This window comes from Oryctolagus cuniculus, chromosome 3 (genome assembly GCF_051225735.1).
Source record: "Oryctolagus cuniculus isolate XC-2025 breed Fujian yellow rabbit chromosome 3, ASM5122573v1, whole genome shotgun sequence".
NCBI classification, from domain to species: domain Eukaryota; kingdom Metazoa; phylum Chordata; class Mammalia; order Lagomorpha; family Leporidae; genus Oryctolagus; species Oryctolagus cuniculus.
In genome coordinates, this window is record NC_142869.1 from 70,971,993 (window position 1) to 70,999,427 (window position 27,435).

The 27,435-nt window shown below is 37.7% G+C and overlaps 1 protein-coding gene and 1 long non-coding RNA gene across 5 annotated transcripts in view; one reads left to right on the forward strand and one right to left on the reverse strand.

Moving 5' to 3' along the window:
• Nucleotides 1–343: 343 nt before the first annotated feature.
• The window catches only part of UBR3 (ubiquitin protein ligase E3 component n-recognin 3), a 221,598-nt gene continuing 194,506 nt past the window's right edge, over nucleotides 344–27,435 (reverse strand). For all 4 annotated transcript variants that reach the window (XM_051849447.3, XM_089328198.1, XM_089328197.1 and 1 more), the window contains 6 exons: nucleotides 20,894–21,001; nucleotides 20,634–20,759; nucleotides 12,797–12,976; nucleotides 3,718–3,927; nucleotides 3,021–3,160; nucleotides 344–2,730 (listed from right to left, as the gene is read on the reverse strand). In XM_051849447.3, the coding sequence (XP_051705407.1) occupies nucleotides 2,613–2,730; nucleotides 3,021–3,160; nucleotides 3,718–3,927; nucleotides 12,797–12,976; nucleotides 20,634–20,759; nucleotides 20,894–21,001 (882 nt within the window). In that variant the 3' untranslated portion in view covers nucleotides 344–2,612. The remainder of the gene's footprint in view (nucleotides 2,731–3,020; nucleotides 3,161–3,717; nucleotides 3,928–12,796; nucleotides 12,977–20,633; nucleotides 20,760–20,893; nucleotides 21,002–27,435) is intronic.
• LOC149127389 (uncharacterized) lies at nucleotides 3,926–6,241 on the forward strand. Its single transcript, XR_016230826.1, has 2 exons — nucleotides 3,926–4,669; nucleotides 5,039–6,241. It is a non-coding gene; the product is annotated as an uncharacterized LOC149127389 (long non-coding RNA).

A 27,435-nucleotide genomic window follows, 5' to 3' on the forward strand; every position in this document is an offset into this window, starting at 1 on the left:
GCCACAGAACACTCACAATGAACAGTATCATAAAGCACTTTAAAATCCTGAAGTCTAGCTGGCAACTTTCAGAAAAGAGCAAGGTCTACAACGGTGACAAGAAATCCATTTCCTTCTCTCCCTACCCAGAACTCATACACTTTGCATCGGTTATGAGACACAGACAGACAACACAGGAAAATCTATAAATAAAAGCCAGGAAGTAAATTAAGTCCTTTACACTTAATTCCACCTTAAAGCAACTACTAGTTATGTTAAACTTTGATCTTTTCAGCCACACTCATTCACATGTATTACTGTTAACAATCTGAAAAAAAGGAATAACATGTAGGCATTAAACATCTTTAAGGACCTTTCACAAACCAAATGACAGGTTTTTATTAACATATCTTACAATGTTGATTATTTCTAGTTTTGTAATTTCTGTTTAATTATAAAGATTGATTTAGCTTCTACAGTAATGTACTGTATTTAAATGATCATTCATACACGATATCACACCAGTACTTTTTTGGGGAATAATATACACACATCACTCTAACTTGGACCTGTTATTTTTAAAAGTGTGTTTATAAATGGGACTTATAAAAGTTATGGGAAAAAATTAAAGTTCTAGTTTAGCAGCATGCATGTATGTATTCAAGTACAATTTTCAATCAAGTGCTTCTGTAAAATTTACTGGCGACTAATTCACCAATATCAAAATAAACACTATCAAATATCCAAAGATTAAAGTTAAGGCTAATATTTTCACTTCACATCCATATGCACAACCAAAAACATTCCATTTTAAATATGTAGTAATCAAAGTCTGAATACATTATATCATGTATATATAGCATCAGAGTTTCAAACTGTAGAATTATTCAAGTTCATGAATCCTGTAACAATATTTACTAGAGATGTAAATTAGCATTTTGCTCTTTAACCACACTTACAAATGGTCTGGTATTCATAATGATTGATGCAAAAAATATGACAGGCTGAACTTATGATACAGTATTTAAAAAAGTAGCAATATGTTAGAAAGGACAGGGATTTAGTCCAACAGAATCATTCTGGTCTTACGGAAAGTTGTCTTAATATTTTGGAAAGGTATATAAAAATAGCAAGCTATTTCCATGTATTTTATTGTGGAGCTATAGGTAATTTTTTGATTTCTTGAACACATTTGGATATATACTATTTTGTTTTCCCTATTTTAGTGCAAGGTCATCATTTAATGTCCATTTTCATATTCTGTATTCAAAAAATTTTTAGAACAAGGATCTCATGTTATTTTTGTATTGTACTACTAGTTGTTTAGTTTATTTTTACACGTAAAAATGTGATTTTATATAACAAGTCATGGAAGTCAAAAATACCAGGAATTGCTTGACAGAACTATTTATGAAATAATCTTCAAATTTACTGAATCATTTGGGAAAAATTCTTGGTAGCAATATACAACATGCTTTTTGGTAATCTTCCTCTCCTACTTATAGAGTGGGTTTTAGCTCATTCATATTCTTACTGATTTTAAAACCTTACAAACATAAACTGCTTTCACAGCAATTTCTAAGACGTACAGCTCATTCTTGAAGGTCATCACCACTGAGCCAGTTTCCTCCCCTTTCAGGAAACCAAACAGATATAGCAGTAATTACACTGCACAAACACAACAGAGCTGAACCTCTTGAGCTTACTAGGAAAGTTCCAGAACTTATGATTCAGTTGTGGGGAAGTCTAAGCACTTCTAATCCAATCATATAAACAAAAACTTGGTTGGTAATAAAAAGTGGGCATGCACAGACTCAAAATCTGCCATGTATATGTTCTTAAACTTCCTGATTTTGTAGGAAAACCTGTTTGTTACTGCCTCTAGCAATCCACCCAAATGAAATGACAAATTTTTAAGGCCCTCCCAACCACACATATGCCCCCCAAAATGTACTGCATTATATTAACAACTGCTATCTACTTATTTTACAGCTATTTCAATTATTTACCTGGGAGAATATTTATGAAATTCCTGAGAATGAATAAGTTTTCAGCAAAGCCTTAAACTTTCAACAGATTCCCCACAATAAGAAAAAAAATTTTAAGTTCTACTATTAGACCAACTTTTACTATACAATATTTCACATAAATCATGTTTTACATTTTTTTCTAATTACATACAGCAAAAATCTCAAATCAACACAAGAATGGCAGAGGAAAAAGATGCATTATGTTTAGCAGATGCAAATTAAAACACACAGATAGAAAACAGGAGTAAAATTTCAAATAAACCACACCCACTCCAAGAATCCATGAACAGCTGATATGCACTGTTGGGAGAATCATTTCTGAATGATTTTGTGAACAACTTGTGCTTCTTATCAATTGTGCACTTAAAAAAAATATCACTAAAGAATGATTCCACTTATTTGCTATGTTCTCCAGATCCATTTTTTTTAAAGTATTATTTCATTAATGAGATTACCAAGCACCTAATTTTGGAAAGGCTTCATAATGTACATCTTTTCTTCCCTCAGCAAGTATTACCCTCCCCCAAATTAAGTTAAAGCTTATTGTTGATAAAATAAATTCTTAATGAAAATGATGATAGAATGCAGTGCTGAGGTGGTGAGTCACAGCCCATTGTAATGTGGACCCCATCTTTTATTGATGTGATCAAAAGTATGAGAAATCCACTGTTGCTCAAGAACTTTGTATCTTTCTTTACAAATGTAGAGAGGTTTGCCTCGCCTAGAATAAAAAAGAAAAAAAGTATTAAAAGTAATATAATACAATGAAGATTTTGTATGCATTTCATTTCTCACTGATAATTTGTGGCAAAAATCTCACATAATAATTTTGTTCATGTTTCTTCTGTATGTTGATAGGGAAAATATCTCAAAAAACAGAAATAGCTCCTTAATCACTGTGAGAGCTCAATATTTAAGGAAAAAGTGATAATTACAAAGCCAGGAGTAGCAAATTGGGTTTTACTGACCACACTTCAGTAAAACTCCTGGATATATCCTTGCACATCTAACCTAAGATCCCGGTCTTCCTCTCCATGTGCATCCAAATACACGGATCCCCACAGGCAGAAGCGGTGGCCTCGAATGATGATAATCACCGATGCATTGATCAATAGGAAAATCCCTGTTCCAGCACCACAGTTCTGAGAATGCTAAAAAAAATTTAAAATGTCAGTGTATTTTATAATCAAGTGGGTTTTATAACAAAATCAAGAATGTGTTAATTAAATACCTTCAATATATTTTTAAATTTTTCATAATATTTCATCTAAGTTCAACTTTCTAACACCATTCCCAATACTTTACTGTTAATACACTAGCAGGAATTTGGGTAAGCATTACCTAGGAAAGCAATTAAGAAGTCAACCTGGTTCAGAAGCCAGCATCCCCAACAGCATAGATGGTTGCTGTTCCACAGTACCCTTATGAGGATGTACCACTAAAGGACAGTAGGAGAAAGGAGAAGATCTGAAGTTGCACTTAACAAAGGTTTTATTCACTTAAAGCCTTGGAGACTTTTTTTTTTTAACCCTCTACTGCAAAAACCAAAACCAAAAAAACCCCAAAACAAAACCACAGTCCCTAGATTTATTGTGTTTAATTCACAGAGTAGTTAAATTTGATGAACTGGCTTGACCACATTTATCACGTTCCATGTAACATCAAATTTGCATTTTTTATAAATTTTATTTTATTTACTATTGCTTACCAAAACACATTCACAGTAACTCTGTTGCTTGCAGCAAAGTCCTTTCAGGCATACAAAAGTACCACAAACAAGACAAACAGCAGGATCTTTAGGAACCTTGGTGCAAACACTACAGGTTTTCCTGTGGTAGTACTGAAAAATGGTATTATAATTCTCAGGCAATTGTAATAGGTGTGGTAGTTTCCATTTCGATTCTTGGATAAGCAAGGCCTAAAACATAAAAACAGTCATTAGACCTAGGAATTTAAGTCACTAGCACAAAATATTCATCTTTTAAAGAATTTTTTAAGAAAAAATATATGCCTTGGAGGATGTGACTTCTTTTCTTATTCATACTCTTCTCATTTCCATTTTATAAATGAAGAAAATAATGCTTTGGCTATTACCATTCTCTATTTTAATGTAGTTTCCAAATATAATGTGATGTAATTTTTTAGATCAAGCAACCCAAAACATTTAAACACATTATTATTTCAAAAGTATTAACTATCTCTAGGTACGTATGGAAAATATATCAAGGTGTATTTGTCTTTAAATATACTTACTGCAAAGTTTATACAGTTATACATTTCTAAAAACCAAGTTTTGATCTTTCTCAGATTAATCAATTCATGGTTTTTTCTTTAGCAAAGGATTTCTATTTTAATAGTTTACAATTTAGAATCTCTTTCCTAGAATAAGTACAATGCATTACAATTTAAGCTATTAAGATCTTTCCCAACCATAGTGTTGGGGCTAAAATCTTTTCATAATTTTATTGTTTTTCATAATTTTATTGTTTTAGATTGTTTTAGAAAAAGGGGCCAATTTAGTTAAATTTCCCTACAGGGTATAATTTATTCACTATTTGCAGTTATATGAAAATACTGGTAACACTAAATTGTTTTAGATGTTACTTCATTCACACTTAACATAGCTAAAATATAGTATGAATCTATCATCTTAAGAATAGGTGATTTACGGCCGGCGCCGCGGCTCACTAGGCTAATCCTCCGCCTAGCGGCGCCGGCACACAGGGTTCTAGTCCCGGTCGGGGCGCCGGATTCTGTCCCGGTTGCCCCTCTTCCAGGCCAGCCCTCTGCTGTGGCCAGGGAGTGCAGTGGAGGATGGCCCAGGTGCTTGGGCCCTGCACCCCATGGGAGACCAGGAAAAGCATGTGGCTCCTGGCTCCTGCCATCGGATCAGCGCGGTGCGCCGGCCACAGCGCGCCGACCGCGGCGGCCATTGGAGGGTGAACCAACGGCAAAGGAAGACCTTTCTCTCTGTCTCTCTCTCTCACTGTCCACTCTGCCTGTCAAAAAAAAAAAAAAAAAAAGAATAGGTGATTTATATGGTGATTGATTCATTTTACCTTCAGCCAGCCATTGTCCAATCCAAATCAATGGAGTAACTAAGTGGCTAGCTTGCTGCTTATCAATGGGTTCATGGGTAAAATGGCCATGTAACCAAGGATAAGGACAATCCATATATGGGTTTACAACATGCCATTTGTTAATACGCAGTGCTCAACCCTAGACCTCAGAAGTAGAATATTCTGTAAGGGGTTGATAACACTGGAACCTTTCCATTAAGTCAAAGGGATAGCAATTTGTCCTCACTGAAACTGACACTTAGAATAGGTCATTTATTGTCTGGCAACCTACACCAGACTGTATGCAATCAAAGAATTTTTTTTCATAGAGAAGGCAACAGGAGGGTCTTCATGAAATTCATTGATCTTAACAGACTAAATCATCTGAAAAAATAACTTTTTAAAAAATATTAAACTACTGAACTGATGGATTTTAGATGTGGGAGGTAGGCAAATACATCTGTATAGAAGGAGGTACATGCTCCTACAGGAGAGGCATATGCTCCAAACAGCAACCAAGATCTAAGGAAGACCTTTCTCACAGCTGGACTGCATAGGTATGGGATCCAGGGTGGAAAGTAGTTGTGGCACCTCTCATGATTACACCATTTTTAGGTCAAATTCAGTAATAAATCTCTAATTCACTGCTATTCTGGACTCTTACATGCTTTTAGTACCTAAGGAAGCCATATACTATCCTCTATCAGGAGCTATAATACTTCCATTGAATTAGAAACCAAATGTAACCATTCTAAGTCCCTCAAACCATTATTAGAAAAGATGGGTATCGCTTACAGCATTGTCTGCAGAGAATGATCCTGATTATAAAGAACAGAAATGTTGCCATAGAGGCTGGTGCTGTAGTGTAGTAGGTTAAGCCTCTGCCTGTGGCAATGGCATCCCATGGGGCACCAGTTCAAGTCCCAGCGGCTCCTCTGATCCAGCTCTCTGCTATGGCCTGAGAAAGCAGCAGCAGATGGCCCAAGTACATGGGCCCCTGCACCGACGTGGGAGACCCAGAAGAAGCTCCTGGTTCCTGGCTTCAGATTAGCTCAGCTCTGGCCATTGTGGCCATTTGGGGAGTGAACCAGTAGATGAAAGACCCCTCTGTCTCTCCTCCCCTCTGTAACTCTGATTCTCAAATAAAAAATCTTCTAAAAAAAAAAAAAAAAACACATGAAATGTTGCTACATAATTGGAAACAGTGTTTTGGAACTTAGAAACGTCTACCCCTACTCCTGCCATGAAAGGCAAAAATTTAACACAAAATTACTACAGCCTATGTAAGCAAGTCAGGATCAACCACCAGAAACTCAGGTCTCTCAAACAATGTTTGGGTCACATCCTTAGTCAAACAATTCCAATCAGTTGAGATGCTGGTTCAAAAAAGTGAAAGAACTAAGTTATATATTTCACTGCATATTAGCTGACACATACGACTAGTTGCAAACTTCTACAACTATGTCATATATTTTTGCAACATTTTCATTCTCTTTTTCCTTTCTCTTACTATTGGATTCAGCACGAGGGTTCTTGGGAGTAGGACCCAAATCTAAACATGACATTTATTGACATATATATCTTACACACATAGTTTAAATGTAATTTTATACAATGTTTTCAATAACTCTATGCATAAAAATGGAGTTTTCAGAAAGTTTCAGATTTTGGAGCATTTGGGATTCTGGGTTTTTTGGATTAGGGATGCTCAACGTGTAACAGCATTAAAAATTCTTCTCAAAAATAACCCTGTTTACTGCTCTACACATTTCTCATAGACTCTCATAGACTCTGTTCCACATCAGGGATGTACATTTGATCCAAGTTAGGCAAAGCAGATACTCTTTCTTTGGACTTGCATCTTGAGCACACACACACAAGCAAGGGAGGTGGCTGATACGGTTACCCAGGTGCTAGTGCCTCAGAAAAAACAGACCGCAAGTCTTCATGGTTTCTCCTCTTCCCAAAGAATGGCAGTTCAGCTCTTAGTTCTGCAAGTTACTGGAGTATACCTCTAAAGAAGAAATTCTAGATTCTTTTTTCTGTTTGGTTTGCTTTAATTAAATAAGAACTGGTTTTTATTGTTTGCATAAAAACTCAGAAGCAATAACTCAGGGACTATTTTTCAAGGGCACTGTTTTGTACTATTCAAGTGTCACTATTCAAATTTTAAATTTCTGAAAAAGAGAATCTGGTTGATCTGGGGTCAAGGTAAGGCTTAGGAGAAGAGAATGAAGCAGGGATACCAGCAGTGACTGGAGTTCAATACCTAGCCCCTGAGACCCAGGACCAGATAAAGTTCAAAGGCCTCTATCTCTAGACCAGTGCTCTCAGAGCCTCTAGCAGTTCATTCTAACAACAAACAGCAGATTTGAGATAAACCTGAGATAGGCGCACCCTCTAGTGCTGAAATAGTGACAACACACCAAAAGCAGATCTGTGGAAAACCTCTGCGTAGGGTGGTGCCTTCGAGTGTGAAAGTCTTAAGGTCCAGGGGCTCCAAGAAAATAAGCAGAATGCTTAGAATTTCTAAAATGCAGAAACAAATCCAGATTATGAACAATGGAAAAAATTCAATCCCTCAATGAGTATACCATGCCATATGCAAACAAGCAATATGAACTTTCAGGGAATTATGAGCTCACTTAATGCACAAAATAAGCTGCAGAAACTGATCACATAGTAGCTGATGTATGCAAATTCTGAGATGCAGAATTCAAAATAGGCATTTTAAGGAAACTAAACAAAAGGAAAATAGAGAAGTGATTTATTATTCTAATGAAATTTAATACAGAAAGAGAAGTAATTTTGAAAAAATAAAACAAATCTTTGATTTGAAAATATATAATAAGTGAAGTTTTTTTTTAAAAAAAGATTTATTTATTTATTTGAAAGAGTTACATACAGAGAGAAGGAGAGGCCGAGAGAGAGAGAGAGAAGGAGAGGTAGAGAGAGAGAGAGGTCTTTCATCCACTGGTTCACTCCCCAAATGGCTGCAACAGCTGGAGCTGCACCAATCCAAAGCTAGAAGCCAGGAGCTTCTTCTGGGTCTCCCACGTAGGTGCAGGGGCCCAAGGACTTGGGCCATCTTCTGCTGCTTTCCCAGGCCATAGCAGAGAGCTGGGTGGGAAGTGGAGCAGCCAGGACTCAAACTGGCACCCATATAGGATGCTGGCACTGCAAGCGGTGGCTTTACCTGCTATGCCACAGTGCCGGCCCCTTAAGTGAAGTTTAAAACATAATAAAAGATATCAGCAGCAGAATAGATCAAACAAGAAAAAAATTAGTGAGTTCAAAGATAGACTCTTTGAAAATATACAGAGGAAAAATAAATAAAAATACACAGAGAAGAATGAAAAAAAGCTTACAGGAACTCTGGAACAGCATTAAGATACCAAATATCCAAGTTACTGGGGGCACTAAAGGCACTAGAGAAGGTCAAAAGGGTAGAAAACTTACTCAAAGAGATAATAGCAGAAAAGTTCCCAAACCCAGAGAAAGATACAAGAATCTAGAAAAAGGAAGTTCAGAGATCATCAATTACATTAAACTCAGCCAAGTCTACCCCAAGCTCTCCAAGGCTAAAGATAAGGAGAAGATTCTTGAAGCTGTAAAAGAAAATATGCAAGAGTATCCCAATCCACCTGACTGCAGACACTTCTCAACAGAAACCTTATAAAGGGCCAGAAAAAAAATGAGTAGAGATTTTCACAATACCGAAGGGGAGAAAAAACAGCTAACCAAGAATACTGTAGTCAGCAAAGTATTCTTTTAGATAAAAAGGAGAGGGGCTGGTGCTGTGGCACAGCAGGTTAACGCCCTGGCCTGAAGCACTGGCATCCCATATGGGCACCAGTTCTAGTCCCGGCTGCTCCACTTCCGATCCAGCTCTCTGCTATGGCCTGGGATAGCAATGAAAGATGGCCCAAGTCCTTGGGCCCCTGCACCCACGTGGGGGACCCGGAAGAAGTTCCTGGCTCTTGGCATTGAATCGGCGCAGCTCCAGCCGTTGTGGCTAATTGGGAAGTGAACCATCAGATGGAAGACCTCTCTCTCTCTCTCTCTGCCTCTCCTCTCTCTGTGTAACTCTGACTTTCAAATAAATAAATAAAGCTTTTAAAAAAAAGATATAAAGGAGAGATACAGATGCTTCCAGACAAAAGCTGAGAGGATTTATCACCACTAGACCAATCCTACAAGTCATGCTTAAAGGAGTTTTTCAAACTGAAATACAGAGATGCTAATAAGCAAAAGGAAGACATCAGAAGGTAGAAAAAATCATTGGCTAGAGAATCTAAAAGTAAACTTATGTATCTACATCCAACTGAACTTCAACAAGGATATTAAAAATGCATATTGGAGAAAGGACAGTCTTGTCAATAAATGATGTTAAGAAATTGATCAGAAGAGTTTCCTCTGCAGTGTTTTCCTTAACTCTTCCCTGAGACTACAAGTGGAGCAGCCAGGACTCAAACCAGCACCCACATGGGATGCCGGCACTGCAGGCAGTGGCTTCATCTGCTACGCTCCACTTCTGATCCAGCTCCCTGCTAACATGCCTGGGAAAGCACCAGAAGGAGGCCAAGTGCTTGGGCCCCTACATCCACATGGGAGACTTAGAAGAAGCTCCTGGTTCCTGGCTTCAGATTAACCCAGCTCTGGCCACTGTGGCCATCTGGGGAGTGAACCAGAGGATGGAAGATCTTTCTCTTTCTCTTTCTCTCTGTAGCTCTGCCTTTCAAATAAATAAATCTTTCAAAACAAAAAATTTAAATAGGCAACATTTTTCAAAGGAAGACATATAAATGGCCAACAGGCACATAAAAACATGTTCCCTACCACTGATCACCAGGGAAATGCAAATCAAAACTCCAATGAGATACTACCTTACTCTGATTAGAATGGCTGTTGTCAAAAAAGACACAAGACAGGAGTGGGCATTTACCCTAGTGGTTAAGAGTCCCACAATCCAGGCTGTAATGCTTGGGTTGGGTTCCTGGCTCCAGGTCCTGGTCTAGTTTCCTGTCAACGCAGCACCATGGGAGGCAGTGGTGATAGTTCAAGTTCTGCCCTCCATGTGGGACACCTGGATTGAGTTCCTGGCTGAGGCTCTGGCCACAGCCCAGCATAGGTTATAGCAGGCTTTTGGGGGATGAACCAGCGATTGAGAGCTGGGAGCTTTGTGTATGTGTATGTGTGTGTGTGTGTATCTCAAATTTTTAAAAAATAAAACTGTTTCTCAAGACAGAAAAGACCTGCAGAAGATGTGAGAAAAAGGAACCTTTGCACACCACTGGTGGGAATATAAATTAATTCACAATTGTGGATAACAGTATGGAGGTACCTAAAAAAGTTTAAATAGAAACACCATATGATTCAGCATTACCAGATATATATTCAAAGGAAAATGAAATTACTCTGTCAAAGAGACATCTGCACTCTCCAATTTATTGCAGCACTATTTACAATGCAAAGAAATGGATGAATAAATAAAATAGTACATATACACAAAGGAATACTATACAGCCATAAAAAGATGAATTCCTATCATTTGCAACAAAATGGAGGTCATTACATTAGCTGAAATTAGCCAAAGAAAGTCAGTTATTATATGATCTCACTCATATGTGGAATCTAAAAAACAGCACTGATCTCAGAAGGTGAGAGTAGATGGTGGTTATTAGGGTTTGGAAAGAGTTGGGGGTGGGGAGGAAGGGGAAATGGTTGAAATAAAGGTTTTTAAAAGAAAAAGCAATTTCTGCTTTGTGAAGCCCCACTCAAACACACTAAAGAAATAAATATAGAGACAGTGTCAAAATTACAGTTTTATGGTACAACAGAAGGAGCGGAGTAGGACTCAAAGGGAAGACTAGCAGACAGAGCTTCATGAAAGAGGTAACACTTAGCAAAGTGATTAACTCAACAGGAGAAGGGCAAGAGGACTGAATAAGATAAAAGCAACAAATAAGCAATATTACAGAAGCTTGAAAATGGACAACACACCTGTGAACCATTCTTTGTGATCAAGACAGAGGAATAGTATAAAATGAGGATGGAAAGGCAAGCAAGATTGTGAAGATCCTCAAAAGCATGCAAAGAGCCCATAGCTTCCTCCCTAGGCAATGCAGCATTATCAATGGTGTTTAAAAGCAGAGCATGTTCCTATCAGAACATGAGAGGTTCCTATGGGAGGTCTTCAAAAACTTCATGGAAAATGTATGCTACAAAAATTTTTGCACCAATATAAACTAATCTTTTATTCCATTTTTTTCTATTTTTTTAAAAAAAGAATTTTAGGGGGCCAGAGCTGTGGTGTAGTGGGTAAAGCCGCCACCTGCAATGCCAGTATCCCATACGGGTGCAGGTTCGAGTCCTGACTGCTCCAGTTCTGATACAGCTATCTGCTATGGCCTGGGAAAGCAGTGGAAGATGGCCCAAGTCCTCAGGCCCCTGCACCTGCATAGAAGACCTGGAGAAGCTCCTGGCTCCTGACTTTGAATTGGTAAAGCTCCAGCTATTGTGGCCCTCTGGGGAGTGAATCAGTGGATGGAAGACAGCTCTCTCTCTCTGCCTCTGCTCTCTATAACTCTGCCTTTCAAATAAATAAATCACTAAAATTATTTTTAATGATTTATTTATTTTAAAGAGTTAGAGAGAGAGAGAGAGAGAGAGAGAGAGAGAAGGAAAGTTAGAGAACTTCCATCTGCTGGTTCACTCCCCAAATGGCTGGGGCTGGACCAGACTGAAGCCAGAAACCAAGAGCTTCATCCCAGTCTCCCATGTGGGTGCAGGGGCCCAGGGACTTGGGCCATCTTCTGTGGCTTTCCCAGGTGTATCAGCAGGGAGCTGGATTAGAAGTGGAGCAGCTGGAACTTGAACGGGCACCGATATGGGATGCCAACTTTGCAGGCAGCAACTTAATCTGTTATGCTACAATACCAGCCACCATTTTTCTACTTTGAAATATCTTCATGTAAGAGTCACTATTCTCCTAAGGAGTCAAGTTCAAGAATGCAAAGCCATGTACATCTGGTCACCAAGTCCTATATATTTTCCTCAAATGTCCATGAATTAGTTACTTTCAAATTTTTACTAACAGAAAAATAATCCAGATTATTTTCTTCAAAACCAGTCTTTGGCTTAATTTTCTTCTTAATTTATCTACTAAAAAGCCACTGGAATTACCTCCCTAAAACACTACTTTTATCAAATTATCCCATTTCTCAAAATCTGTGTTCTAGCTATAGACAAAGGCACCAAATGCCAACATTCACAGCCACTCACTGCGGCCCCCACTCTACTCTCCAATTCAGTCATCTCCAACACAAGCTCTTTGACTACTTCAACTAAAAGTTTAGGTCCAGCAAATCTTAATGCTAAAGATATGATGTTTTGGATCTACTAGCCCAAATCTTCTTTTAAACAAAACACTTCCCTCCAAATAATAACACAAGTTCCACATTCACCTTGAAATTCTTTCTATCTTCCAAGTCTAGTGTTATGATTATTTAAGATATTCAGTAAAAATCTGCTGGCTTGATACCTTATCATTAGCTGAAATATTTCTGATTTTACACTTATAAATGAAATTTATATGAGTAAACCACTTTTAAAAATTAACTGGCTTAATGCTTCTAAAAATAGATAATCTGAAATTTAATATTCACTATTATCTTACCTATTAGCTTATCATCACTGTGGCAAGTGAGTACAATGCTTTTTACATACCTTTGCTTGTTCTGCATGTCTTTCAGTAAATGATTTTATCTCAGAACACCACTGAGTTATGATATCAAACGCTGGAAGTGGCCAATCCAGACAGGAGGCACTGATGAATGGGTGTTCTGTTTGGTAAAAGGTCGGCAAAAGTCCCAGGCAGCTGGCAAGAACTGAAAATTCTTCTTCTTCCTTTTAGAAATGAAATAGAAAATATTTAGGATATTTCATCAAAAATGGTTCCTATTATAGTTATGTTAAGTACTGTTCTCATCAATTACTTCAGGACAGTAAGAAACTTTTCTTAACTGAGTCAACTGAAAAAAGTGAAGAGAGCAAGAACAAACAAGAGAGAAAAAGGTTTCTAGTTGTTGAATCCAAATATCCCCCAAGACATTTCTCCTTGCAATTTAACCCTGAGAGTCACAGCATCTGCTTCTTTTACACATAGATCTTTAAATGGAGTTGTCACATACCTGATGGACATAATCTACAGAACCTAGTTACTCTACAAAAGCAAATGCTAGTACTGTTAAAAAGATACAGGTTGTTAAAGTGGATAAAGAATAATAGTAAAAATGCAGAATTCACAAAAAGCAGTGCTAAATAATTTGCCTGGACTCTGAATGAATGTGAAACAAAGTCCATTTAAAAGGGGGTTTTGGATCTACTAGCCCAAAAGGGGGGTTTAAGGGGTGGGTGTTTAAAAAAAAACAACCTGACAGATCTAAGAGCTAGTCATTTGAAAGCTATGCTCACTAACAAAGAACCAGACAAGTCAGTGATCCAAGGACTCCTATCTTCAGGACTTCATATTCTGAGGCTGATTTTTACAGAAGTGTGTTACTATTAAAGACAAAAGTATATTCCCCAATTCCTTTTTATTTCATGGAAAGACCACATAGGAGGTTGCTGTGTCTCCTCTTCCTTTTACCAGATCAATTCCTATTATCCTTTGAATTCCAGCCCCCCAGGGGAGTCTCCCCAGATCCTGCTTAATGAGACTGTGGACTTCATCCAGATAATATTAATCTTTCCATAACTTGTAAATACTTCTATGCTTACACTTATCTTTTCTATTAATAACTTTAAAAATCCCTTTCTAGCCAACTTGGGGCTTCATTCCTTTGTAATCATACCCTCTACTCTTATTACATCAATGGCTTTACTCCTGATCAGTGTGCTTTGATGGTCCTCTCCCCCTACTTAACGTATGATTGTTCAGAATTTTTTCTACAGACAACCCTTCTACCCACAAGAGACAAGCAGCCTTTCTTCTGGTTTTGGATGGGATCAGCTTCGCAGCCTCCCTCTCCTCAGTAGTGATCACAGGAATGGCTTTGGACCACAATGTTATCTCGACCACTCCAAGAGTTACAAGAGGAGGTCACTAGGTCCACTGAAACCTCAGCTGATGCCATCTCAGGTCTCCAAACCATAGCACCTCACTAACAGTTGTGGTACTATAGAACAGACTGATCTTAATAGTGTTGTTATCTTAACCCATTAGGCCAGGTAAAATCACATCCATCAAATGGTCTTCATGAGGGTCCAGAGACCCCCTCATTTCCTCTCTATGAAATCCTCTCATTACTTGGTTAATGCCACTGCTAGGACCACTGGCTGCTTTTCTCACCCTGGCTTTTATACTACCTTGTCTACTTAAGTGTTTACAGGAGGTGATAACAGAACAAACCAAAGCCTTCACCAACCAGGTGGTCAACCAAATGCTACTACAGGGATATACTGGGCTCCCCACCCAGGAGATCATGGCTTGAGACACTGCCTCACCAGTGGGGTGTGACTCATCACCCCATGTCAGCAGAAAGTAGCTCTAAAAGACAGATCATTGTCCCTCCACTCCTCCTGGACTTTGGGGGCCGATGTAATCCTATATGACACTTGCTTTATAAAACAAAAGGGGGGAATGTTAGTGAAATGGTGCTGTCTTATCTAAAAGCACCATCTCAAGCCCCAGATGCCATCTTAGGCTCTGGACCAGCCACCACCCTGTACACTAAGTTTGGCTTCTCCAGGATGTTAGGTGGCCAAATGGCCCAACCACAAACATCAGCTCCACCCTCACCCTAATGGGATTCGCTGCTCCCACTTTCCTACCCCCTGCAAAACTATAACAGGACCTGCTACCCCCACACTTGTGCTCTCTCTCTTGCTCTCTCACCCTTTCCCTCCAGCCTGTCGGGTTTCCCCTATCCAGCATTAAAAGTTTCCATAAAAAAAAATAAAATAAAAATAAAAACTTTAAAAATAAATTAGCCTTCCCTGTAAGACTATGTGTTTCACAGCAATAGGGACTCTGTCCTCCCAGTACATAGTACATAGTAGACAAACACAAAATGCTTGCAAAACTGAACTAATTATGCACATTAAGCACAAAATTCTGAAAAATGCTATGATAAAGAAACAAAGATTGAAAAAGGAAAATGATACCCAGGCTGGAAAAGATGTTTAAAATCTCAGGAAATGGGGCTATAGACCCTCCTTTACATAGCTACACAAAGAAGGCATTTTAAAAATAACTCCAAAGAAGTAGAATTTGCATACTATAAAATCCACCAACTTAAATGTAGTTTGATGAATTTAGGCAAATATATAATTAGGCAATGTCTAGAACAATAAAATTTTAGGAAAAATCTATCACTACCCAAAATTTGCTTGTGCTCCTATGCATTCAATCCCAGCCCTAGGCAACCACTAATCTGCTTTCTGCCAAGTTTTGGCTTTTTAAAAAATTGCATATAAATGGAACTATATGATTTGTTGTTTTTTTGTGCCTGGTATCTCATGTGGAGTAATATTTTGAGATTAATTCATGTGGTTTGGTAATCCGTTCCTTCTAATTGCTGAGTAGTATTCCAATGTATGGGCATACCACGTTTTGCTCATACATTGACCTGTTCATGTACTGGGGTGTTGCCAGTTTTTGATTACTAGAAATAGGCTGTTATGAACATTCATTTATAAGTCTTTATGTTTTCATTTCTTTTGGTAGATGTGTAGGAGAACTATTGGACTGTACAGTAAGTATATATTTAACTTTTTTAAAGAAACTGTCGGGACCAGCGCCATGGCGCACTAGGTTAATCCTCCGCCTGTGGCGCTGGCATCCCATATGGGTGCCAGTTCTAGTCCCAGTTGCTCCTCTTCCAGTCCGGCTCTCTGCTGTGGTCTGGGAAAGCAGTGGAGGATAGCCCAAGTGCTTGGGCCCCTGCACCTGCATGGGAGACCAGGAGGAGGCACCTGGCTCCTGGCTCCTGGCTCCTGGCTTCGGATCAGCACAGCTCCAGCCACTTGGGGAGTGAACCAATGGAGGGAAGACCTTTCTGTCTCCCTCTCTCACTGTCTGTAACTCTACCTGTCAAATAAATAAAAATAAAAATATTAAAAAAAAATCTGCCAATTTTTCAAATTGATTATAGTATTTATATTCCTAACAGTAATGAATGAATGAGAATTCTAGGGATTCCAAAATCCTCACCAATACTTGCTATCAACACATCAATTCCTCTTCTTTAATGAACAATGATGTTGAGTGCCTTTTTATCTATTTGTTGGACTTTATATTCTTTTGAGAAGTACTGTTGAAATTTTTAGACCTCTTTTACATTGTTTTTTATCTTACTGCTGAAGTACCTATTGATATTTTCTGATAAGTGGCATTTCAAATTAAATGTCAAACTTTTTTTTTTTTAATATCAACCTACAATTCATATAGCATAAAAGTCACTGATGTAAAGTACACTACTGGGGTGGGCACTTGGTGTAGCACTTACAATGCTGCTTCAGAGTGCTTGGGTTTCAGTCTCTGCTTAATTCCTGATCCAGTTTCCTGCTAATGCCCACCCTATGAGCAGCAGATGACAGCTCAAGCACTTGGGTTCCTGCCACCAATGAGGAGAGACCCTGCTGGATGGAGTTCCTGGCTCCTGCCTTTGGCCTGTCCCAGCCCTGCCCCGGTTGTTGTAGACAGGGTATGAATCAGCGAGATGGAAAATCACAGAGTCTCTGTGTCTGTCTGTCTGTCTCTTTCTCTTTGTATTGTTCTTCCAAATAACTAAAAATAAATAAAATTTTTAAAAAGGTATACAATTGAGTGGTTTTTAGCATATTCATAGAACTTCAGCAACCACTGTCACTAATTCCAGACTAGTTCATCATCCCTATTGTACATGAAATTATTTCTTAATTTCAAGTTGCTCATTGCTAGTATATACAAATGGTATTTCAAATATTTTTATATTACATCTGCAACTTTGCTGAACTTATTCATTCAATAAATACTGAGAAATTCCTTATGATTTTTTTACATATAAAATCATCTATTTGTGAATACAGTTCTTCCTTTTCAATGTCTTTTTTTTTTTAACTTTTCTTTGCCCAACTGCCTTGTTAGAAACTCTAGTACAAAGCTGAAAAGATGGCGAAAGCAGACATCCTTATCTTGTTCCTAATCTTGTTCCTGACCTTTATTATTCAGTATAATGTTAGCTACAGGTTTTTCAAAGATGCCTTTTATCCAGTAGAGAAAATTCCATTTTATTCATCATTTGAGTTTTTATCATTGTACTTTGTCAAATGCTTTTCCTTATTAACATAGTAGATTAAATTAATTGATTTTTGTTGTCAAACCAACTGTGTCTTCCTTGGATAAAACCATTTGAGTATGTCTGTGTTCACTGAAGCATTATTTATAATACCCAAGACAGGGAATCAGTCTCTACACTGATGGAGGGATGGAAATAGAAAATGTCACAAACAGGGACAGAGCTGTGGCATAGCAGGTTAAGCCACTGTAGTGCTGGCATCCCATATGGGTGCTGGTTCATTTCTTGGCTGTTCCACTTCTGATCCAGCTCCCTGCTAATGAGCCTGGGAAGCAGTGGAGAATGGTCCAAGTGCTTGGGCCCCTGCACCCATGTGGGAGACCTGGAAGAGGCTCCTGGCTCCTGGCTGCAGACAGGCTCAGCTGCAGCTGTTGCAGCCATTTGAGCAGTGATTCAGCAGATGGAAGTTTCTCTTTCTCTCTCTCTCTCTCCTTGTAACTATACCTTTCAAATAAATAAAGATAAATCTTTAAAAAAAAAAGAAAATGTCACATATGCATACATTGCTATTTGACATTAAACAAAAAGAGAAAGAAAACCTGTCATTTGTAACAATACAGATGAACCTGAAGGACACTATGCTAAAAGAAATAAGCCAGCCACAGAAAGCCAAATATTGCATGATCCCACTGAAAAATATGGAATTTTAAAAAGTCAAATTCACGGAAGCATAGTAGAATGGTAGTTGCCCGGGGCTATGGGTGGGTGAATGAGAAGTTGTTGGTCAAAGGATACAGACTTCAGTTATAAGATAAACAGAATCTGGAGAGCTGATGTGTAACAAACGACTATATTTAATAATTCTGTATTATATAATTGATATTTGCTAAAATAGTGGATCTGAAATGTTCTCACTTGGGGAAAATGGGTAACTATTGTGCTTCATTTTCATTCAGGTAAAGTATTTCCTAATTTCCTAGTGATCTCTGCTTTGATTCACAAGTTACTTAGAATTGTGGGTTGCTTAATTATCACAAATTTGGAGTTTTTTTTTTTTAAATATTTCTGTGATTTCTAATTTAGTTTTGTGTCATAAAAAAAGTTTTGGGGCTGGCACTGTGGCACACTGGGTTAAAGTCCCTTCCTGCAGCACTGGCATCCCATAGGGGTGCCAGTTCCTGTCCTAGCTGCTCCCCTTCTGAGCCAGCTCCCTGTTAATGTGCCTGGGAAAACAACAGAAGATGGCCCAAGTACTTGGGCCCCTGCATCCAGAAGAAACTCCTGGCTCCTGGCTTTGGCTTGGCTCAACCCCAGCCATTGTGGCCATTAGAGGAGTGAACCAGTGGATAGAAGACCTCTCTTTCTATGTCTGTACCTCTCTCTGTAACTCTACCTTTCAAATAAATAAAATAAAGCTTAAAAAATGTTTTATGAGTCAAGTCTTTTAAACTTAATTGATATTTATTTTATAGTTTGGCATATGATAAATTTTGCTGAATATAATCCTGTGCACATGTTAAACCATGCATTCTGCTAGTTTCCAGTGAAGCAGCCTAGAGATATTAGTATTAGATATTAGTATTAGACCTGTTGTGCAGGTCTCCTTTATTCTAGTTGATTTTTTTGTCTATTTGTTATGGATTAGTAAGAAAGAACACTGAAGTCCAAATTCCCTCATGTGAAATTCAAGAGCCACAATTTCATTTTAATCTCTTTATGATATTGTCACTTTAATTGTTATAATTTTATTAAATTTTGTTTGAACAAACAAGAATGGTGAGCATTTTTGTGGCAGAAACTTGAAAAACCAAGGAGAAAATATGACAACAGGAAGAATTGAAAAATCAGAGCTTCTATAATAATAATCATCATCAATAATATCACTTTTAAATTTTTTTAAATTTATATAAAGGGAACAAATTTCATATTTACAGATTTAAGAGTATACTGATACTTCCCATCCTTCCTCCCCTTCCTTTCGTATTTTTCTTTTAATGTTTATAATGATATATTTTTGGCTTACATTATAACCACAAGCTTAACTTTCCACTAAATAATTCAACAAGTACTAAGTAGAAAAATTATCATTCTTCAAGATAAACCATAACCAAACCTCAAAACATCAATTTTGCTCACATATATCACTTTTTTTTGTACTGCTTGTATCAGTTACCACAAATCAGGGAAAACATATATTTGTCATTTTGGGACTGGCACTGTCAGTTCTTAAAAATTAAAAGTTAAAATTAAAAAACAATGAAAGAGTATAATTTGTAAAATATCTTTTAACTCTATATGAATTTTAGTGAAAAATGTGCAATTCATCTTGAAACACTTGATAAAAATCAAATAATCCAAACTATCTAATGTAATAGTCAATTGCTTCAGAGAGAATGAACAAAAACTCCCCTAAGTCTGATATACTTCAAGATTCAAAGTCCATTAATATGATAAATGTGTTAATTCTTATACCAAATTTCCTAGAACTAAATGGCAAATAATGTTAAGATCATAAAATTTTAAGTCCATTTTGGGTTTATTTATCTTCTAATTTCCTGCTTTGTTACTTTCTCATCTACTTATAGGGGCCCACATTTTTATGAAACAGATAGTAATACTTTATTCAGCTAAGATTTAATGCAATTTTCTACAAGCCAAGCATTTTGTTGCTACACAATCACTCTTTTTTAATCACATAAATGATGTCATATTCTTCAAATACCCAGAATTGGACCAATATAACATTAAAAAGGATACTGAAAGCAGACGATACTAGTGCCAAATATCAACAGGCTGAACACTATACTGAACACTATTCAAGTACTGGGTATGTTTGCATTATTACTGATCTAAGCACAAACTGCTCAAATATCCAACATTAGTAATATTACCATAAAAGTGGGCAGATAATAACAAATGAAAAATAACAAAAATGATAAATATTCTAAATACTGATTGCTCTGAGCTAGTCTAACATATAGAACATTTACATGAAGAGCCTTTTAAAAATTCTTGGAAAATGTCTATTTTGAAAAAACTGCACAAGTTTCAAATTATTTTTTGCACCAAAATAGAGATAATGAAAAACGCATACTATTTAAAAACTATGCATGGAATTCAAAAGTTTGTGCTCAAATAAACTTATCTTTAATCCCATTTCTCCCTCTAACATTATAAAGCAGTCTCATCCATATCAACACAAGTATTTTGCCATATACCAATATATTTCCAAAAACTAGCTTACTACTGAAAACAAGGCTTCCTATTCTCTCCCTAACTTTTACCTGGCAGCCAGGCAAATCTTCCCCAAAGAGGTGATGCTGGAGAAGGCTGGTGATTCTGAGGAAAGGCAAGCAGAAGTCCTGTAAGTATTTTTCCATGGATTCTGGAGACCAAGCAATAGCGCTAGCCTAAAGTTAAAAAGAAAATTTGGATAATTCATTCTATAACAGATGTACACTTTAAATACTACATTCATAATGGAAACAAAAGATCTAATTTTTTAACTGAATAACCACTACATCTGATCTTAGCAAAAGCATACCATTGCACATTCCTGAGTTCCTTCTTCACGGTATAACTTTGCTTTAGAAAGTTCATTTATCACAAAACTCAATAATACTTCATATGACTTTTCTGCATCACATGTATTCTGGAAAAAATTAAAATATTAGTGAAATTGGTCAGTGAAAATTATTTTAAAATTGCATTGGAAACAACACTTTTAAATGAGTGCAGTAAAATCATTAGATTATTTTACATTTACATTACATTATTTTCAAACAAAGAACTTTAATTCTTCAAAACTGGTAAAACCATACACTTCTGGATTAACAAGGAAAATGGTTAGGTGGTCAAAGATACTAAAAGCATATCAATTACACTGCATATGTAAATGACCATGTATATATAAATCATGCCCTTTGACCCAGCAATATTCACACTTAGAAATGTGAATGGAAGGGGAGAGGGAGTGGGAAAGGGGAGGGTTGTGGGTGGGAGGGATGGTATGGGGGGGAAGCCATTGTAATCCATAAATCGTACTTTGGAAATTTATATTCATTAAATAAAAGTTTAAAAAAAAAATTCTTCCTGAGGAAACAATCAAAAAAAAAATAGTTACACACATAAGACATTGATTGCAGGACTAAAATAGAAAAGTAAGAAATACAAATGACCAAGGCTGACACTGTGGCACAGCAAGGAAAGCTGCCGCCTGCAGTGCCAGCATCCCAGATGGGCGCTGGTTCAAGACCCAGCTGCTCCACTTCCAATCCAGCTCTCTGCTATGGCCTGGGAAAGCAGTAGAAGAAGGCCCAAGTCCCTGCTACTCTGCACCCATGGAGCTCCTGGCTCCTGGCTTCAGCTGTTGCAGCCAACTGGGGAGTAAACCAGCGGATGGAAGACAGACTCACTCACTCTCTCTCTCTCTCTCTGTCTCTCCTCTCTCTGTATAAATCTGACTTTCAAATAATTAAATAAATCTTAAAAGAAATACAAATGACCAAAAATATTAGGCAGTTACCTAAATTATGACATGTCAACAGAATATTTTAAGCAAGGAAATGACAAGTTTGAGAGATATAGAAAATGTTTACACTGTGAAAAGAGCCAAATAAAAGTATACAGGTGTTCATTATAGTGATAAAAATCATACATGCATGTAGTAGAAGAAAATACAGACCAAAGTTTTTTTTTTCTTTTAAAATTTCCCTCAAATTCCTTGAAAGAGATTTCTTAAGAAAAATTTATTGTCAAAAATAATATATTTACCAATGTACAGATAATTACATTAAATGACAATCCATGACTGAAGCTGAATGACTATTTCCATTTTTATATGAAAACAAAAATAAAGGTTATTAATAAATCCAAATTTATCGGCTGGCGCTGTGGCTCACTAGGCTAATCCTCCGCCTTGCGGTGCCGGCACACCAGGTTCTAGTCCCGGTCGGGGTGCCGGATTCTGTCCCGGTTGCCCCTCTTCCAGGCCAGCTCTCTGCTGTGGCCCGGGAGTGCAGTGGAGGATGGCCCAAGTCCTTGGGCCCTGCACCCCATGGGAGACCAGGAGAGGCACCTGGCTCCTGGCTTCGGATCAGTGCGGTGCACCGGCTGCAGTGCGCCAGCCGTGGCGGCCATTGGAGGGTGAGCCAACGGCAAAGGAAGACCTTTCTCTCTGTCTCTCTCTCACTGTCCACTCTGCCTGTCAAAAAAAAAAAAAAAATCCAAATTTATCTTAAGAAAATCTTTATACTTAAAGAAAGGTACTTCTATTTATATTCACTGAAATATTAGAGGAAAGAGTAACATGCTAATTACAATAAAATATAAACTAAGGTAGAATAATAATTTTTCCTATGAAGTCATTTATTCTATTCATTAACTGTCATATAAAATAAAAAATACAAGAATTAAGTAAATATCATGGAATAAAAGTTTATCCTGAAGTATTGATTGTCTGAACAACCAGAAACCATTATTTGATGGTATTCAGTCTTTGTGCAATCATTCATGTTATGGGCTCTTTTCAACCAGACTGAAAATGCCAAAATGTCAGGAACTATATACCTTCTGTTTTTAAAGATTTAGCTTATTTATTTGAAAGGCAGAGTTACAGAGAAAGAGGGAGAGACAGAGAGAGAGATCGATCTTCTGCCTGCTGGTTCACTCCTCAAATGGCCTCAATGGCCAGGGCTGGGCCAGATTAAAGCCAGGAGCCAGGAGCTTCATCTGCGTCATCCACATAGGCCCAAGCTTTAGAGCCATCTTCCACTGTTTTCCCAAGTGCAAAGCAGAGAGCTGAATTGGAGGTGTAGTAGCTGGAACTCAAACTGACACCTATATGGGACACTGGCATTAATAGGTGGTGCCTTAATCCACTTTGCTACAACACCAGCCCAGGAACTATGTATTTTCTATTTTCCATGTACCTCTTTCCTTCACAAAAACCTGACTGATAAATACCTGCTTGCTAATTGACAGAATTTATTTGGCTTTGAAGCTTGCCTGTAGGTGTCTTTTTTGTTAATTCATTCTTTGCATTATATTTAAATTACAACTTTGCTTTCTGCCATATTCACTCAGCCATGTCATAGTATTATGCCCTGGTTCTAAGCTATAAAAATGACTGACTGCAACTGCTCTACTTACTTTATGTGACTTACTCCACCCTTGCCTAATTAGCCAACAGTGTGGGGAGCAACTCGGACTAGACTAAGTTACTGGAATTAAGACTTATTCTATGCATCTGCTCTCCCACAATATGGCGCTGGGAGAGAAGAAAACAGCTTCTACACAGCTGCCTCCAGTTCAGCCAATAAACTGTAGGACTTGCTCCTGATTGGAGGAGAGCAGCGTACTCGGCATGTGGGCAGCCGAGTTGGGCTTGGCAGAGGAGGACTATACAGGAGGAGAGAGACGGCATGCACCAGGAACATCTAAGGAGAACATCTAAGGGGAACACCTGTGCAGCCCCCGAGAGAGCCGGCCGGCGGTGTGCCGCTCCCCTGCGGAAGTGGGGAAAGTGGCCAGGGGGAACCGCCCTTCCACGGAGGTGGAAGGGACGGCAGCCAACCCGGGAAGAACCAGCAGCAAACCCGGGGAGGGCCGAGCAGACGAAAGAACAGCGCAGGGTCCCGTGTCGTTCCTCCACGAAGAGGGGGAGCGACATAATGGTGCCGTGACTCGGATATGAAGCCTAGGCAGGGTTTAGTGTCGTTCCTCCACGAAGAGGGGGAGCGACAAACAGAAAAGATCTATAGGGCACATTTAATTCACAAGGATCAATATCCCACTGAATATCAAAACAGTAACAGTACTATAAATGTCTTTTTTAAAGATGTACTTATTTATCTGAAAGGTAGTTACAGAAAGAGAGAAAGATTTTCCATCCAATGACTCACTTCCCAAATGGCTACAATGAACAGGGCTAGACCAAGCCAAAGCCAGGAGCCAGGAACTCCATCCAGGTCTCCCATATGGGTGGTAGGGGTCAAAGCACTTAAGTCATCTTCCACCGCTTCCCAGGTGCATCAGCAGGAGTTGGACAGGAAGCAGAATAGCTGGGACTTGGACCAGTGCTCTGATACGAAATGCTGGTGTCACAGGCAGCAGCTCAACAGGCTGCACCACAACACCAACCCCTATAAAGGGTTTCAAAAGCTGACTTAATCATATTGCTTTCTAAGATGAGTGGAAGTCACTTAAACTCAAAATGCAGAAAACTCAGAACCTTTCTCAACAGACAGTATTAGATGGGATAAAAAATAATTTAAATTCATACATATAGAAATCTTATGAAACTCTATTTTAGATAGGCAATCTTTGAGGAAAGGCAAAAGTAGGCTCATAAAGCTTAGAAAAGATTTGAGTACATGGATGATAGCCTTGGAATCATGAATAGAAGAGTTCTAAGGAAGAAGTGCCAAAAATAAGTGAATTAAATAAAGATTAAGAGAGATGCAAGCAAGTCTGTGCTGGGTGGAATGCTATGTTTAAATTACAGTGCCACTTAAACTTTTTGGAATGGCAGGCTCTTTAAGCATATTCTGGATGGTATGATTTCACCCCTAGCAAATAAAACAAAACCTATCCAGGGATCCCTGATAAGAAATTTGGGCAGGGCAGGCATTTGGCATAGTGGTTAAGATGCAACTTGGGGTACCCATATCCCATATCAGAGTGCCTGGGTTTGAATTCCAGCTTCATTCCCAATTCCAGCGTCCTGCTAATGTGTGTCCAGGGAGGCAGAAGATGATGGCTCAAGTACTTGGGTCCAATCAGTCCACATGGGATACTCTCATGGAGCTCCTGATTTCCAGCTTCAGCCTGACCCAACTCTGGCTGATTTTAGGGTATTGACCAGTGGTTGGAAGATCTGTCTCTTTCTTTTCCAAATTAAAAAAAAAAAATTCTAGTATAAAGATTTTTAGCAGAAATTCCACTGGTCAAAAAATGCAACTTACACTAATGATTCTTACAGCAGAACTAAGCCACATTTTCAAATTAACTCTAATATTCCTTCAAAAACATCCCATATTTTTATTGCCCCAAGGCAAAAATAAGCTCTTGTCAAAATGATCATACCAAAAAAAACCTAAAATGATCATACCTACATCTGAAAAATTATAGCTACAGAATGAATGAGACTAAATGAAGAAAGGAAGAAAAAGGGTGAGAAATGGGAAGATCCAAAGAAACAAGGAAACGGAACAAAGGGAAGAATGGGTTATGCAGACACCTAAGTAGTTACAGAAATTACACTGATATATTTTATCACTTAAATAAAATCACTGGTATTCTTTACAACCTGCTATGTATTTAAATGTTTAGCTCTGTTGTAGAAAAAGCTAACAACATGTGGCAAACCAGCTACAAACCACCAAAATTTTTAATTCACTAAACTAATATATGTGACTATAAACAAATATACTTTTAATTTGTATTCTGATAAGAATCATTTTCATATTTAGTGTTTTTTTAAATAGCTAACAATTAGGAATTTGAAAAAGAAAACTGACAATTACCTGAATTATATCATATTCCTTCCATCATGGATTTATAATTGTTTAATTTTTTGTCATTAAATCCTCATTTTAGAAAGCACTCAAATCAATAGAATTATACCTAAATTATACCAGCCAATGTTTTATATATGTAATTTTTTATTATTAAATTGCTTACTAAGGAAACATTTATGACACAACACAGAAACCTAGTATACTTGGTCTGAATACTATTTGAGTACTAACAATCCAAATATAAGATTGAGTACATTCTGAGAACTGAAAGAATATTTAGAGGGGCAGGTGTTTGGCGTAGCAGTTAAGACACCACTCGGGACATCTGCATTCCACACTAGAGTGCCTAAGTTTGAGTCCTGGCTCTATTTCTGATTCTAGCCTCCTGCTAATGTACATTATGGGAGGCAGCAGGTGATGATCCAAATACTGGGTCCCTGCCACCCTTGTGAGAGACCCAGACTGAGTTCCAGGCTCCTGGTTTCAATCTGCCCTACCCTAGCTATTGTAGACATGTGATGAGTTCAACCAGTGATGAAAAATCTTTGTTTTTCTCTCTCCCTCTCTGCTTTTCCAATAAATAAAAAAGTAAATAAAAATAAAAAAGATAATTTCACAAGGCAAAATTATCCTAAAATCAACTAGGAATAAGTTAAAAAAATAATTCAAAAAACCCAGAAATTCATTTTCCAAATTCAGAATAAAATGTGAGAAACAAAGGGAGCCCTTATAAATCAAATGGTCCAAACCCCTAATTTAACAAAAGCTGGGGTTCAGGCAGTTTGTACATCATGAACAATAATGTAATATCTCTAGTGACAGGAGACTAGCGTAGTATTAGATTTTGATAGCCAACCAACCAATTTAACACACTTCATGATGATACCATATTGATAAAATTGAAGGTTATATTGAATATATTTCAAGTATTTATAAACTGGCCCTCTCTCCTTCGATAAGCTAGATATGATTTTAACAAAACTTTTTTAACGAGGTTAAAAAATTCTAAGATTCTGTGAGCCAATCAAAAGAATGTTAATTTTTCCTAACAACTTCTCCAAATAAACATCACCTATCTGTAATACAAATCACTTGGTCAGTTCTTTGGTTCTATAGTATCTCATTTATTCTCAAGCCACTGAAAACACATTTAACTAAATTTGCACAATTTTTCCATATTGTTTAATTTCAAGAGAACTTACATTTGCTAAAAATTTGTTATGTCCTAGTATGTTTTTAAGGTCATATTTATTGATTTGGGGAAGAGATTTTTTTTAATTAATTTTATTTTATTAGAGAGATAGGGACAAAGAGAAAGAGAGCATTTTCTTTCACTGGCTCAATCCTCAAGTACCCAAAACAGCTCCTGTTTGGGGACAAAGTCTGCAGGGATGCAAGTGTCCCAAGCAGTTTGAAGAGACACCTTAACCAGTAGGCTAAACACCCACCCCAACAAGCAGTATTATAAAGAGACATAATTAAGAAAAGTCTAGAATGTATTTTAATAATTTATTCATTGATTTATTGATTTTAAATTTGAGAGGCAGAGAGAAACAGACAGAGAGCT